At 43.6% G+C, this 16587-nt stretch overlaps 1 protein-coding gene across 1 annotated transcript; it reads left to right on the top strand.

The window, feature by feature from the left end:
- Nucleotides 1–11075: 11075 nt before the first annotated feature.
- Nucleotides 11076–16382, top strand: LOC137633692 (serine-rich adhesin for platelets-like). The gene is made up of 2 exons (XM_068365940.1): nt 11076–11480; nt 16158–16382. The coding sequence occupies exons 1-2, from the start codon at nt 11076–11078 to the stop codon at nt 16380–16382; spliced, it is 630 nt and encodes a 209-aa protein (XP_068222041.1).
- Nucleotides 16383–16587: the final 205 nt, after the last annotated feature.

The raw sequence follows: 16587 nt of genomic DNA, 5'->3' as shown, positions 1-16587 counted from the left end.
TATGGCTATGGCTATGGCTATGGCAATGGCTATGTTTATGTTTATGACTATGGCTATGGCTATGTCTATGTCTATGGCTATGGCTATGGCTATGGCAATGGCTATGTTTATGTTTATGTCTATGGCTATGGCTAGGGTTATGGCTCTCTCTATGTCTATGGCTATGGCTATGGCTATGGCTCTGTCTATGGCTATGGCTACGGCTACGGCTATGGCTATGTGTATGTCTATGTCTATGACTATGGCTATGGCTATGGCTATGGCTCTGGCTCTGGCTATGTCTATGTCTATGTCTATATCTATGGCTATTTCTATGTTTATGTCTATTGCTATGTCTATGTGGCTATGGCTATGTGTATGGCTATGGCTATAGCTATGGCTATGGCCATGTCCATGTCTATGTATATGTCTATGGCTACGTCTATGTCTACGGCAACGGCTACGGCTAATATATGGCTATGGCTACAGTTACCGCTCTTTCAATGGCTATGCTATGTCTATGTCTATAGCTATGGCTATGGTTACGGCTATGGCAATGAGTATGTCTATGGGTATGGTTATGTCTAAGGCTATCGTTATGTCTAAGGCTATGGCTATGTCCATGTCTATGGCTATGGCTATGGCTATGACTATGGCTATGTCTATGTCTATGGCTATTGCTATGTCTATGTTTATGTCTATGGCTAAAGCTCTGGCTAAGGCTATGTCGATGTCTTCCATGGTTATGGCTATGGCTATGGCTATGACTATGGCTAGGTCTATGTCTATGGCTAGCGCTATGGCTATGTCTTTGTCTATGGCTATGGCTATGGCTATGGCTATAGCTATGGCTATGGCTATTGCTATGGCTATGGCTATGTCTATGTCTATGTCTATGGCTATGTCTAAGCCTATGGCTATGGCTATATCTGTGTTTGGCTATGGCTATGGCAATTGCTCAGGCTATGGCTATGTCTAGGACTATGTCTATGTCTATGTCTATGGCTACGGCTACGGCTATGGCTACTTCTATAGTTATGCCTATGGCTATGACCAAGTCTATTGCTATTGCTATGGCTAAGTCTATGGCTATGGCTATGTCTATGTCTATGTCTATGGCTACGGCTACGGCTATGGCTACTTCTATAGTTATGCCTATGGCTATGACCATGTCTATTGCTATTGCTATGGCTAAGTCTATGCCTATTTCTATGTCTATGTCTATATCTACGGCCATGGCTATGACTATGGCTATGGCTATGTCTATGGCTATGGCTATGTCTATGCCTCTGGCTATGGCTATGTCTATGGCTATGGCTATGTCTATGGCTTTGGCTATGTCTATGCCTATGGCTATGGCTATGTCTATGGCTATGGCTATGTCTATGGCTTTGTTCATGTTTATGGCTATGGCTATGTCTATGTCTATGTCTATGTCTATGGCTATGGCTATGGCTCTGTCTATGGCTCTGGCTACGGCTATGGCTATGTGTATGTCTATGTCTATGACTATGGCTATGGCTATGGCTCTGGCTTTGGCTATGTCTATGTCTATGGCTATGGCTATGGCTATGGGTATGTCTATGTTTATGTCTATGTCTATGTCTATGTGGCTAAGGCTATGACTATGTCTATGGCTATGGCTATGGCTCTGGCTATGGCTACGGCAATGCCTATATCTATGGCTACGGCTACGTCTATATCTATGTCTATGGCTATAGCTATGGCTATGGCTCTGTCTATTTCTAAGTGTATGGCTATGGCTAAGGCTAAGGCTCTGGCTAAGTCTATGGTTAGGGCTTTCTATGGCTATGCCTATGGGTATGTCTATGTCTATAGCCATGTCGATGGCCATGTCCATGTCTATGTTCATGTCTATGTCTATGGCTATGGCTATGGCTATGGCTAGGGCTATGGCTATGGCTATATCTATGGCTATGGCTATGGCTATGTGCACCATGGCTCTGGCTATGGCTATGTCTATGTCTATGGCTATGGTTATGGCTAAGTCTATGTCTATGGCTATGTCTAGGGTTATGGATATGGCTATATCATTGAGTATATCTATGGCTATGGCTATGTCTATCTCTATGGCTTTGGCTATGGCAATGGCTAAGGCTAGGGCAATTTCTATGGCTATGGCTAGGGCTATGTATATGTCTATGGCTATGTATACCATGGCTATGTATACCATGGCTATGTCTATTTCTATGTCTATGTCTATGTCTTTGGCTGTGGCTATGTCCATATCTATGTCCACGGCTACTGCTAAGGCTACAGCTACATCTAAGGCTATGGCTTTGGCTATGTCTATGGCTATGGCTATGGCTATGGCCATGTCTATAGCAATGGCTATGGCTATATTTATGTCTATGTCTATGTCTTTGGCTATGGCTAGGGCTATGTCTATGGCTACGGCTAAAGCTACGGCTACGGCTACGGCTACATCATAGGGCTATGGCTAAGGCTACGGCTATGGCTATATCATTTGGCTATGGCTACGGCTACGTCTACATCTATGGCTATGGCTATGGCTCTGTCAATAGCTATGGCTAGAGGTATGTCTATGGCTATGGCTATGACTATGTCTAAGGCTATGGCTATGGCTATGTCTATGGCTATTTCTATGACTATGGCTAAGTCTCTGTCTATGTCTATGGCTATGGCTATGGCTATGACTATGGCTTTAGCTCTGGCTATGTTTATGTCTATGGCTATGGCTATGGCTATGGCTATAGCTCTGTCTCTATCTATGGCTATGTCTATGTCTATGTCTATGTCTATATCTATGTGTATGTGTATGGCTATGGCTATGGTTGTCTATGTCTATGGCTCTGGCTATGGCTATAGCTATGGCTATGATTATGGCTATGTCTCTGGCTATGGCTATGGCTAAGTCTATGTCTATGGCTATGTCTATGGTTATGAATATGGCTATGTCATTGGGTATATCTATGGCTATGTCTATCTCTATGGCTTTGGCTATGGCAATGGCTAAGGCTAGGGCAAAGTCTATGGCTATGGCTATGGCTACTTCTTTGTATATGGCTATGTATACCATGGCTATGTCTATATCTATGTCTATGTCTATGTCTATGGCTGTGGCTATGTCTATGTCTTTGCCCACGGCTATGGCTAAGGCTAAGGCTACATTTATGGCTATGGCTATGTCTAGCTATGGCTATGGCTATGGCCATATCTACGGCAATGGTTATGGCTATATCTATGTCTATGTCTATGTCTATGGCTATGGCTAGGGCTATGTCTATGGCTACGGCTAAAGCTACGGCTACGGCTACGGCTACATCATAGGGCTATGGCTAAGGCTACGGCTATGGCTACATCATATGGCTATGGCTACGGCTACGTCTACATCTATGGCTATAGCTATGGCTACGTCAATGGCTATAACTAGGGCTATGTCTATGGCTATGGCTATGACTAGGTCTATGACTATGGCTATGACTATGTATATTGCTATGTCTATGCCTATGGCTATGTCTCTGTCTATGTCTATGGCTATTGCTATTTCTATGACTATGGCTTTAGCTCTGGCTATGTGTATGTCTATGGCTATGGCTAAGGCTATGGCTATTGCTCTGTCTATATCTATGGCTATGTCTATGTCTATGGCTAAGTCTATGTCTATGTGTATGGCTATGTGTATGTCTATGGCTATGGCTATGGTTGTCTATGTCTATGGCTTTGGCTATAGCTGTGGCTATGATTATGGCTATGTCTATGGCTATGGCTATGTTTATGTCTATGGCTATGGCTACGGCTAGGGGTATGGCCATGGCGTCATCAATGGCTATGGCTATGGCTTTGGCTATGGCCAGGTCAATGGCTTTGGCTATGTCTATGCCTATGGCTATGGCTATGTCTATGGCTATGGCTATGGCTATGGCTATGTTCATGTTTATGGCTATGGCTATGTCTATGTCTATGTCTATGGCTATGGCTATGGCTCTTTCTATGGCTATGGCTACTTCTATGGCTATGTGTATGTGTATGTCAATGTCTATGACCATGGCTATGGCTATGGCTCTGACTTTGGTTATGTCTATGTCTATGGCTATGTCTATAGCTATGGCTATGGCTATGGCTATGGCAATGACTTTGGGTATGGGTATGGCTATGTCTAAGTCTATCGTTATGTCTAAGGCTATGGCTATGTCCATGTCTCTGGCTATGACTATGGCTATGACTATGGCTATGTCTATGTCTATGGCTATTGCCATGTCTATGTCTATGTCTATGTCTATGGTTCTGGCTAAGGCTATGTCGATGTCTACCATGGGTATGGCTATGGCTATGGCTATGGATATGTCTATGTCTATGGCTAGGGCTATGGCCATGTCTTTGTCTATGGCTATGGCTATGTCTATGTCTTTGGCTATGGCTATGGCATTTGCTATGGCTATGGCTATGTCTAGCGCTATGGCTATGGGTATTGATATGTCTATTTCTATGTCTATGGCTACGGCTACGGCTATGGCTACGTCTATGGCTATGCCTATGGCTATGACCATATCTATGGCTATGGCTATGGCTAAGTCTGAGCCTATTTCTATGTCTATGTCTATATCTATAGCTATGGCTATGATTATGGCTATGGCTATATCTTTGTCTGTCTATGTCTATGGCTAAGGCTATATCTATAGCTATGGATATATATATGTCTATGTCTATGGCTGTGTCTATATCTCTATTGCTATGTCTATGGCTATGTCTATGTCTATGGCTCTTGCTCTGGATATGGCTATGGCTATGGCTATGGCTATGTTTATGGGTATGGCTATGGCTATGTCAATGGCTATGGCTCTGGCTATGGCTATGTCAATATCTACCATGGCTATGGCTATGGCTATGTCTATGTCTATGTCTACGGCTAAGACTATGGCTACGGCTACGGCTAAGGCTACGTCCTCGGCTACGGCTACGGCAACGGCTACGGCTATGGCCATGGCGTCATCTATGGCTATGGCTATGGCTATGGCTATGGCCATGTCCTTGGCTATGGCTATGTCTGTGCCTATGGCTATGGCTATGGCTATGTCTATGGCTATGGCTATGGCTATGGCTATGGCTATGTTTATGTTTATGGCTATGGCTATGTCTATGTCTATATCTATGGCTATGGCTATGGCTATGTCTCTGTCTATGGCTATGGCTATAGCAATGGCTATGTGTATGTCTATGTCTATGACTATGGCTATGGCTATGGCTCTGGCTCTAGCTATGTCTATGTCTTTGTCTATGTCTATGGCGATGGCTATGGCCCTGTCTATATCTATGGCTATTGCTAAGGCTATGGCTCTGTATATATCTATGGCTATGTCTATGTCCATGTCTCTGGCTATGTCTATGGTTATGGCTATGGATGCCATGGTTATGGCTATGTCTATGTCTATATCTATGGCTATAGCTACGGCTCTGTCTATGGCTATGGCTATGGTTATGGCCATGTCTCTGTTTTAAGCTATGGGTATGGCTATGGCTATGTCTATGTCTAGTGCTATGGCTATGGCTATGGTTATGTCCCTGTCTATGGCTATGTCTATGTCTATGGTTCTGGCTGAGTCTTTGTCTATGGGTATGGCTATGGCTATGTGTATGTCTGGTTATGGCTATGTTTTAGTCTATGTCTATGTCTATGTCTATTGCTATGGCTATGTCTCTGTCTGGCTATGACTCTGTCTATGTCTATGTCTATGTTTAGGTCTATGGCTATGGCTATGGCTCTGTCCATGTATAAGGCTATGGCTATGTCTATGTCTATGTCTATGTGTGTATATGACTCTGGCTATGACTCTGGCTATGGCTATGTCTATGTCTATGGTTATGGCTATGGCTATGGCTATGGCTATGTGTGTCTATATCTATGGCTATGTCTATGTCTATGGCTATGTCGATGGCTATGGATATGGCTATGTCTATGGCTATGGCTATATCTATAGCTATGGATATATATATATGTCTATGTCTTTGGCTATGTCTATGTCTCTATCACTATGTCTATGGCTATGTCTATGTCCATGGCTATGGCTCTGGATATGGCTCTGGCTATGGCTATGGCTATGGCTATGTTTATGGGTATAGCTATGGCTATGTCTATGGCCCTGGCTATGGCTATGGCTATGGCTATGTCTATGGCTAATGCTATGTCTATGTCTATGTCCATATCTAAGGCTACGGCTATGGCTCTGGCTACGGCTACGGCTAAGGCCATGGTGTCATCTATGGCTATGGCTATGGCTATGGCTATGTCTATGCCTATGCCTATGGCTATGGCTATATCTAGGGCTATGGCTATGTCTATGTCTATGGCTATGGCTATGGCTATGGCTATGTTTATGTTTATGTCTATGGCTATGGCTATGTCTCTGTCTATGTCTATGGCTATGGCTATGGCTATGGCTATGGCTCTGTCTATGGCAATGGCTACGGCTATGGCTATGTGTATGTCTATGTCTATGACTATGGCTATGGCTATGGCTTTGGCTCTGGCTCTGGCTATGTCTATATCTATGTCTATGTCTATGGCTATGGCTATTTCTATGTTTATGTCTCTGGCTATGTCTATGCGGCTATGGCTATGGCTATGTCTATGGCTATGGCTATGTCTATGGCTACGGCTATAGCTATGGCTATGGCTATGGATACGGCTACGCCTACATCTACGGCTACGGCTACGTCTATATCTAAGTCTATGGCTATAGATATGACTATGGCTATGTGTATGCCTATGGCTATGGCTAAGGCTATGGCTAAGTATATGGTTATGGTTGTCTATGGCTATGGCTATGTCTATGGTTATGGCTATGGGTATGTCTATATCTATGGCTATGTCCATGGCTATGGCTATGTATACCATGGCTATGGCCATAGCTATGTGTATGGCTATGGCTATGGCTATGGCTATGTCTATGTCTATGGTTATGGCTCTGGCTATGTCTCTGGGTATGTTTATGGTTAACTCTATGTCTATGTCTATGGCTTTGGCTATGGCAATGGCTATGGCTAGGGCAATGGCTATGGCTATGGCTATGTCTATGTCTATGTCTATGTCTATGGCTTTGTTTACCATGGCTATGTCTATGTCTATGTCTATGTCTATGGCTTAGGCAATTTCTATGTCTATATCTACGGCTACGGCTATATCTACAGCTACGTCTATGGCTACGGCTACGGCTACGGTTACGGCTACAGCTTTGCCTATGGCTATGGTTCTGTCTATGGCTATGGCTATGGCTTTGGCCATGTCTAAGGCTATGGCTATGGCTATATCTATGTCTATGTCTGTCTATGTGTATGGCTATTGCTATGGCTATGCCTATGGCTATGGTTAAGGCTACGGCTATGACTATGGCTACATTGTATGGCTATGGCTATGACTACATTGTATGGCTATGGCTATGACTATGGCTATGACTACGGCTAAGGCTAATGCTACATCTGCGGCTACGGCTATGGCTACGTCAATGGCTATGGCTATGGCTATGGCTATGGCTATGGCTATGTCTATGTCTATGGGTATGTCTATGGCTATGTCTATGACTATGGCAATGTCTCTGTCTATGTCTCTGGCTATGTCTATGTCAATGGCTATGGCTCTGGCTTCAGCTATGGCTATAGCTATGGCTATGACTATGTCTATGTCTATGGCTATTTCTATGGTTATTGCTATGTCTATGTCTATGGCTATGGCAATGGCTATGTCTATATCTCTGGCTATTTCTATGGTTATTGCTATTTCTATGGCTATGGCTATGGCTATGTCTATGTCCATGGCTATGGCTATGGCTATGTCTATGGCTATGTCTATGACTATGGCTATGTCTCTGTCTATGTCTCTGGCTATGTCTATGTCTATGGCTATGGCTCTGGCTTCAGCTATGGCTATAGCTATGGCTATGACTATGTCTATGTCTATGGCTATTTCTATGGTTATTGCTATGTCTATGTCTATGGCTATGGCAATGGCTATGGCTATGGCTATGTCTATGGCTATGGCTATGTCTATGTCTATTTATATGGCTATGCCTATGTCTTTGGCTATGGCTATGGCTATGTCTATGTCTATGGCTATGTCCATGTCTATGGCTATGGCTATGGCTATGGCTATGGCTATGTCTATATCTATGGCTATGTCTATGGCTATGTCGATGGCTATGGATATGTCTATGTCTATGGCTATGGCTATATCTATAGCTATGGATATATATATGTCTATGTCTATGGCTATGTCTATGTCTCTATGGCTATGTCTATGGCTATGTCTATGTCTATGGCTATGGCTCTGGATATGGCTATGGCTATGGCTATGGCTATGGCTATGTTTATGGGTATGGCTATGGCTATGTCTATGGCTCTGGCTATGGCCATGGCTATGGCTATGTCTATGGCTAATGCTATGTCTATGTCTATGTCTATATCTATGGCTACGGCTATAGCTATGGCTACAGCTACGGCTAAGGCCATGGTGTCATCTATGGCTATGGCTTTGGCAATGACTATGTCTATGCCTATGCCTATGGCTATGGCTATATCTAGGGCTATGGCTATGTCTATGTCTATGTCTATGGCTATGGCTCTGGCTATGTTTATGTTTATGTCTATGGCTATGGCTATGTCTCTCTCTATGTCTATGGCTATGGCTATGGCTATGGCTATGGCTCTGTCTATGGCTATGGCTACGGCTATGGCTATGTGTATGTCTATGTCTATGACTATGGCTCTGGCTATGGCTCTGACTCTGGCTATGTCTATGTCTATGTCTATGGCTATGACTATGGCTATTTCTATGTTTATGTCTCTGGCTACGTCTATGTGGCTATGGCTATGGCTATGTCTATGGCTATTGCTATGTCTATGGCTATGGCTATAGCTATAGCTATGGCTATGGCTACGGCTACGCCTACATCTACGGCTATTGCTTCGGCTACGCCTACATCTACAGCTATGGCTACGTCTATATCTAAGTCTATGGCTATAGCTAGGGCTATGGCTATGTGTATGGCTATGTCTATGGCTAAGGGTATGGCTAAGTATATGGTTATGGTTGTCTATGGCTATGGCTATGTCTATGGTTATGGCTATGGGTATATTTATGTCTATGGCTATGTCCATGGCTATGGCTATGTATACCATGGATATGGCTATAGCTATGTGTATGTCTATTGCTATGGCTATGGCTATGGCTATGACTATGTCTATGTCTATGGTTATGGCTATGGCTATGTCTTTGGGTATGTCTATGGCTATCGCTATGTCTATGTCTATGGCTTCGGCTATGGCAATGGCTATAGCTAGGGCAATGACTATTGCTATGGCTATGTCTATGTCTATGTCTACGTCTATGGCTATGTTTACCATGGCTATGCCTATATCTATGTCTATGTCTATGGCTGTGGCTCTGTCTATGTCTATGTCTACGGCTACTGCTATTTCTACGGCTAGGTCTTTGGCTACGGCTACAACTAGGGTTACGGCTACAGCTATGGCTATGGCTATGGCTATGGTTCTCTCTATGGCTATGGCTATGGCAATGGCCATGTCTATGGCTATGGCTATATCTATGTCTATATCTATGTCTATGGCTATGGCTATGGCTATGCCTATGGCTATGGCTAAGGCTAGGGCTACGGCAATGGTTACACCATATGGCTATGGCTATGACTATGGCTCTGACTACGGCTAAGGCCACTGCTACATCTACGGCTACAGCTATGGCTACGTCAATGGCTATGGCTATAGCTATGTCTGTGGCGATGACTATGGCTATGTCTATGGCTATATCTATGGCTATGGTTATGTCTGTGTTTATGTCTGGGTATCTATGTCTATGGCCATGGCTATGGTTATGGCTTTGTCTATGGCTCTGGATATGTCTGTGGCTAGTTCTATGTCTATGTGTATGGCTATGGCTATGGCTATGTCTATGTCTACCATGGCTATCGCTATGGCTAGGTCTATATCTCTGTCTATGACTATGTCTATGTCTATGGCTATGGCTATGGCTTCAGCTATGGCTATAGCTATGACTATGACTATGTCTATGTCTATGTCTATTTCTATGGCTAGGGCTATGTCTATGGCTATGGCTAAAGCTACGGCTATGGGTACGGCTACATCATATGGCTATGGCTAAGGCTATGGCTACATCACATGGCTATGGCTAAGGCTATGGCTATGGCTACATCATATGGCTATGGCTACGGCTATGTCTACATCTATGACTCTGGCTATGGCTACATCAATGGCTATGGCTAGGGCTATGTCTATGGCTATAGTTATGATCATGTCTATGGCTATGGCTATGGCCATGTCTATGGCTATGGCTATGGCTATGACTATGGCTTTAGCTCTGGCTATGTGTATGTCTATGGCTATTGCTCTGTCTATATCTATGGCTATGTCTATGTCTATGGCTATGTCTATGTCTATGGCTATGTCTATGTCTATGGCTGTCTATGTCTATGGCTATGGCTATGGCAATGGCTATGGCTTTGAATAAGGCTATGGCTATGGCTATGTCTATGTCTATGGCTACAGTTACAGCTATGGCATCATCTATGGCTATGGCTATGGCTATGGCTATGGCCCTGTCTATGGCTATGGCAATGTCTTTGCCTATGGCTATGGCTATGTCTATGGCTATGGCTATGTCTATGGCTATGGCTATGGCTATGGCTATGGCTATGTTTATGTTTATGGCTATGGCTATGTCTATGTCTATGGCTACGGCTATGGCTATGTGTATGTCTATGTATATGACTATAGCTATAGCTATGGCTCTGGCTCTGGCTATGTCTATGTCTATGGCTATGGCTATGGCTATGGCTATGTCTATGTTTATGTGTATGGCTATGTCTATGTGGCTATGGCTATGGCTATGTCTATGGCTATGGCTATGGCTATGGCTACGGCTATGGCTACATCTACAGCTACGGCTACGTCTATATCTATGTCTATGACTATAGCTATGGCTATGGCTATGTCTATTTCTATGTTTGGCTATGGCTAAGGCTAGGGCTAAGGCTAAGTCTATGGCTATGGCTATATCTATGGCTATGGCTATGGCTATGTGCACCATGGCTCTGGCTATGGCTATGTCTATGTTTATGGCTATGGCTATGGCTAAGTCTATGTCTATGGCTATGTCTAGGGTTATGGATATGGCTATATCATTGAGTATATCTATGGCTATGGCTATGTCTATCTCTATGGCTTTGGCTATGGCAATGGCTAAGGCTAGGGCAATTTCTATGGCTATGGCTAGGGCTATGTATATGTCTATGGCTATGTATACCATGGCTATGTATACCATGGCTATGTCTATTTCTATGTCTATGTCTATGTCTTTGGCTGTGGCTATGTCCATATCTATGTCCACGGCTACTGCTAAGGCTACAGCTACATCTAAGGCTATGGCTTTGGCTATGTCTATGGCTATGGCTATGGCTATATCTATGTCTATGTCTATGTCTATGGCTATGGCTAGGGCTATGTCTATGGCTACGGCTAAAGCTACGGCTACGGCTACGGCTACATCATAGGGCTATGGCTAAGGCTACGGCTATGGCTATATCATTTGGCTATGGCTACGGCTACGTCTACATCTATGGCTATGGCTATGGCTCTGTCAATAGCTATGGCTAGAAGTATGTCTATGGCTATGGCTATGACTATTCTAAGGCTATGGCTATGGCTATGTCTATGGCTATTTCTATGACTATGGCTAAGTCTCTGTCTATGTCTATGGCTATGGCTATGGCTATGACTATAGCTTTAGCTCTGGCTATGTTTATGTCTATGGCTATGGCTATGGCTATGGCTATAGCTCTGTCTCTATCTATGGCTATGTCTATGTCTATGTCTATGTCTATGTCTATATCTATGTGTATGTGTATGGCTATGGCTATGGTTGTCTATGTCTATGGCTCTGGCTATGGCTATAGCTATGGCTATGATTATGGCTATGTCTATGGCTATGGCTATGGCTAAGTCTATGTCTATGGCTATGTCTATGGTTATGGATATGGCTATGTCATTGGGTATATCTATGGCTATGTCTATCTCTATGGCTTTGGCTATGGCAATGGCTAAGGCTAGGGCAAAGTCTATGGCTATGGCTATGGCTACTTCTTTGTATATGGCTATGTATACCATGGCTATGTCTATATCTATGTCTATGTCTATGTCTATGGCTGTGGCTATGTCTATGTCTTTGCCCACGGCTATGGCTAAGGCTAAGGCTACATTTATGGCTATGGCTATGTCTAGCTATGGCTATGGCTATGGCCATGTCTACGGCAATGGCTATGGCTATATCTATGTCTATGTCTATGTCTATGGCTATGGCTAGGGCTATGTCTATGGCTACGGCTAAAGCTACGGCTACGGCTACGGCTACATCATAGGGCTATGGCTAAGGCTACGGCTATGGCTACATCATATGGCTATGGCTACGGCTACGTCTACATCTATGGCTATAGCTATGGCTACGTCAATGGCTATAACTAGGGCTATGTCTATGGCTATGGCTATGACTAGGTCTATGACTATGGCTATGACTATGTATATTGCTATGTCTATGCCTATGGCTATGTCTCTGTCTATGTCTATGGCTATTGCTATTTCTATGACTATGGCTTTAGCTCTGGCTATGTGTATGTCTATGGCTATGGCTAAGGCTATGGCTATTGCTCTGTCTATATCTATGGCTATGTCTATGTCTATGGCTAAGTCTATGTCTATGTGTATGGCTATGTGTATGTCTATGGCTATGGCTATGGTTGTCTATGTCTATGGCTTTGGCTATAGCTGTGGCTATGATTATGGCTATGTCTATGGCTATGGCTATGTTTATGTCTATGGCTATGGCTATGGCTAGGGGTATGGCCATGGCGTCATCAATGGCTATGGCTATGGCTTTGGCTATGGCCAGGTCAATGGCTTTGGCTATGTCTATGCCTATGGCTATGGCTATGTCTATGGCTATGGCTATGGCTATGTTCATGTTTATGGCTATGGCTATGTGTATGTCTATGTCTATGGCTATGGCTATGGCTCTTTCTATGGTTATGGCTACTTCTATGGCTATGTGTATGTGTATGTCAATGTCTATGACCATGGCTATGGCTATGGCTCTGGCTCTGGTTATGTCTATGTCTATGGCTATGTCTATAGCTATGGCTATGGCTATGGCTATGGCTATGGCAATGACTTTGGGTATGGGTATGGCTATGTCTAAGTCTATCGTTATGTCTATGTCTATGGCTATTGCCATGTCTATGTCTATGTCTATGTCTATGGTTCTGGCTAAGGCTATGTCGATGTCTACCATGGGTATGGCTATGGCTATGGCTATGGATATGTCTATGTCTATGGCTAGGGCTATGGCCATGTCTTTGTCTATGGCTATGGCTATGTCTATGTCTTTGGCTATGGCTATGGCATTTGCTATGGCTATGGCTATGTCTAGCGCTATGGCTATGGGTATTGATATGTCTATTTCTATGTCTATGGCTACGGCTACGGCTATGGCTACGTCTATGGCTATGCCTATGGCTATGACCATGTCTATGGCTATGGCTATGGCTAAGTCTGAGCCTATTTCTATGTCTATGTCTATATCTATGGCTATGGCTATGATTATGGCTATGGCTATATCTTTGTCTGTCTATGTCTATGGCTAAGGCTATATCTATAGCTATGGATATATATATGTCTATGTCTATGGCTATGTCTATATCTCTATTGCTATGTCTATGGCTATGTCTATGTCTATGGCTCTTGCTCTGGATATGGCTATGGCTATGGCTATGGCTATGTTTATGGGTATGGCTATGGCTATGTCAATGGCTATGGCTCTGGCTATGGCTATGTCAATATCTACCATGGCTATGGCTATGGCTATGTCTATGTCTATGTCTACGGCTAAGACTATGGCTACGGCTACGGCTAAGGCTACGTCCTCGGCTACGGCTACGGCAACGGCTACGGCTATGGCCATGGCGTCATCTATGGCTATGGCTATGGCTATGGCTATGGCCATGTCATTGGCTATGGTTATGTCTGTGCCTATGGCTATGGCTATGGCTATGTCTATGGCTATGGCTATGGCTATGGCTATGGCTATGTTTATGTTTATGGCTATGGCTATGTCTATGTCTATATCTATGGCTATGGCTATGGCTATGTCTCTGTCTATGGCTATGGCTATAGCAATGGCTATGTGTATGTCTATGTCTATGACTATGGCTATGGCTATGGCTCTGGCTCTAGCTATGTCTATGTCTTTGTCTATGTCTATGGCGATGGCTATGGCCCTGTCTATATCTATGGCTATGGCTAAGGCTATGGCTCTGTATATATCTATGGCTATGTCTATGTCCATGTCTATGGCTATGTCTATGGTTATGGCTATGGATGCCATGGTTATGGCTATGTCTATGTCTATATCTATGGCTATAGCTACGGCTCTGTCTATGGCTATGGCTATGGTTATGGCCATGTCTCTGTTTTAAGCTATGGGTATGGCTATGGCTATGTCTATGTCTAGTGCTATGGCTCTGGCTATGGTTATGTCCCTGTCTATGTCTATGTCTATGGTTCTGGCTGAGTCTTTGTCTATGGGTATGGCTATGGCTAAGTGTATGTCTGGTTATGGCTATGTTTTAGTCTATGTCTATGTCTATGTCTATTGCTATGGCTATGTCTCTGTCTGGCTATGACTCTGTCTATGTCTATGTCTATGTTTAGGTCTATGGCTATGGCTATGGCTCTGTCCATGTATAAGGCTATGGCTATGTCTATGTCTATGTCTATTTGTGTATATGACTCTGGCTATGACTCTGGCTATGGCTATGTCTATGTCTATGGTTATGGCTATGGCTATGGCTATGGCTATGTCTGTCTATATCTATGGCTATGTCTATGTCTATGGCTATGTCGATGGCTATGGATATGGCTATGTCTATGGCTATGGCTATATCTATAGCTATGGATATATATATATATATGTCTATGTCTTTGGCTATGTCTATGTCTCTATCACTATGTCTATGGTTATGTCTATGTCCATGGCTATGGCTCTGGATATGGCTCTGGCTATGGCTATGGCTATGGCTATGTTTATGGGTATAGCTATGGCTATGTCTATGGCCCTGGCTATGGCTATGGCTATGGCTATGTCTATGGCTAATGCTATGTCTATGTCTATGTCCATATCTAAGGCTACGGCTATGGCTCTGGCTACGGCTACGGCTAAGGCCATGGTGTCATCTATGGCTATGGCTATGGCTATGGCTATGTCTATGCCTATGCCTATGGCTATGGCTATATCTAGGGCTATGGCTATGTCTATGTCTATGGCTATGGCTATGGCTATGGCTATGTTTATGTTTATGTCTATGGCTATGGCTATGTCTCTGTCTATGTCTATGGCTATGGCTATGGCTATGGCTATGGCTCTGTCTATGGCAATGGCTACGGCTTTGGCTATGTGTATGTCTATGTCTATGACTATGGCTATGGCTATGGCTATGGCTCTGGCTCTGGCTATGTCTATATCTATGTCTATGTCTATGGCTATGGCTATTTCTATGTTTATGTCTCTGCCTATGTCTATGCGGCTATGGCTATGGCTATGTCTATGGCTATGGCTATGTCTATGGCTACGGCTATAGCTATGGCTATGGCTATGGATACGGCTACGCCTACATCTACGGCTACGGCTACGTCTATATCTAAGTCTATGGCTATAGATATGACTATGGCTATGTGTATGCCTATGGCTATGGCTAAGGCTATGGCTAAGTATATGGTTATGGTTGTCTATGGCTATGGCTATGTCTATGGTTATGGCTATGGGTATGTCTATATCTATGGCTATGTCCATGGCTATGGCTATGTATACCATGGCTATGGCCATAGCTATGTGTATGGCTATGGCTATGGCTATGGCTATGTCTATGTCTATGGTTATGGATCTGGCTATGTCTCTGGGTATGTTTATGGTTAACTCTATGTCTATGTCTATGGCTTTGGCTATGGCAATGGCTATGGCTAGGGCAATGGCTATGGCTATGGCTATGTCTATGTCTATGTCTATGTCTATGGCTTTGTTTACCATGGCTATGTCTATGTCTATGTCTATGTCTATGGCTTAGGCAATTTCTATGTCTATATCTACGGCTACGGCTATATCTACAGCTACGTCTATGGCTACGGCTACGGCTACGGTTACGGCTACAGCTTTGCCTATGGCTATGGTTCTGTCTATGGCTATGGCTATGGCTTTGGCCATGTCTAATGCTATGGCTATGGCTATATCTATGTCTATGTCTGTCTATGTGTATGGCTATTGCTATGGCTATGCCTATGGCTATGGTTAAGGCTACGGCTATGACTATGGCTACATCGTACGGCTATGGCTATGACTACATTGTATGGCTATGGCTATGACTATGGCTATGACTACGGCTAAGGCTAATGATACATCTGCGGCTACGGCTATGGCTACGTCAATGGCTATGGCTATGGCTATGGCTATGGCTATGGCTATGTCTATGTCTATGGGTATGTCTATGGCTATGTCTA

Source organism: Palaemon carinicauda, chromosome 43 (genome assembly GCF_036898095.1).
Source record: "Palaemon carinicauda isolate YSFRI2023 chromosome 43, ASM3689809v2, whole genome shotgun sequence".
NCBI classification, from domain to species: domain Eukaryota; kingdom Metazoa; phylum Arthropoda; class Malacostraca; order Decapoda; family Palaemonidae; genus Palaemon; species Palaemon carinicauda.
The sequence above is the reverse complement of the archived record's forward strand: the minus strand, read 5'-3'. Positions and strand labels throughout refer to the sequence as shown.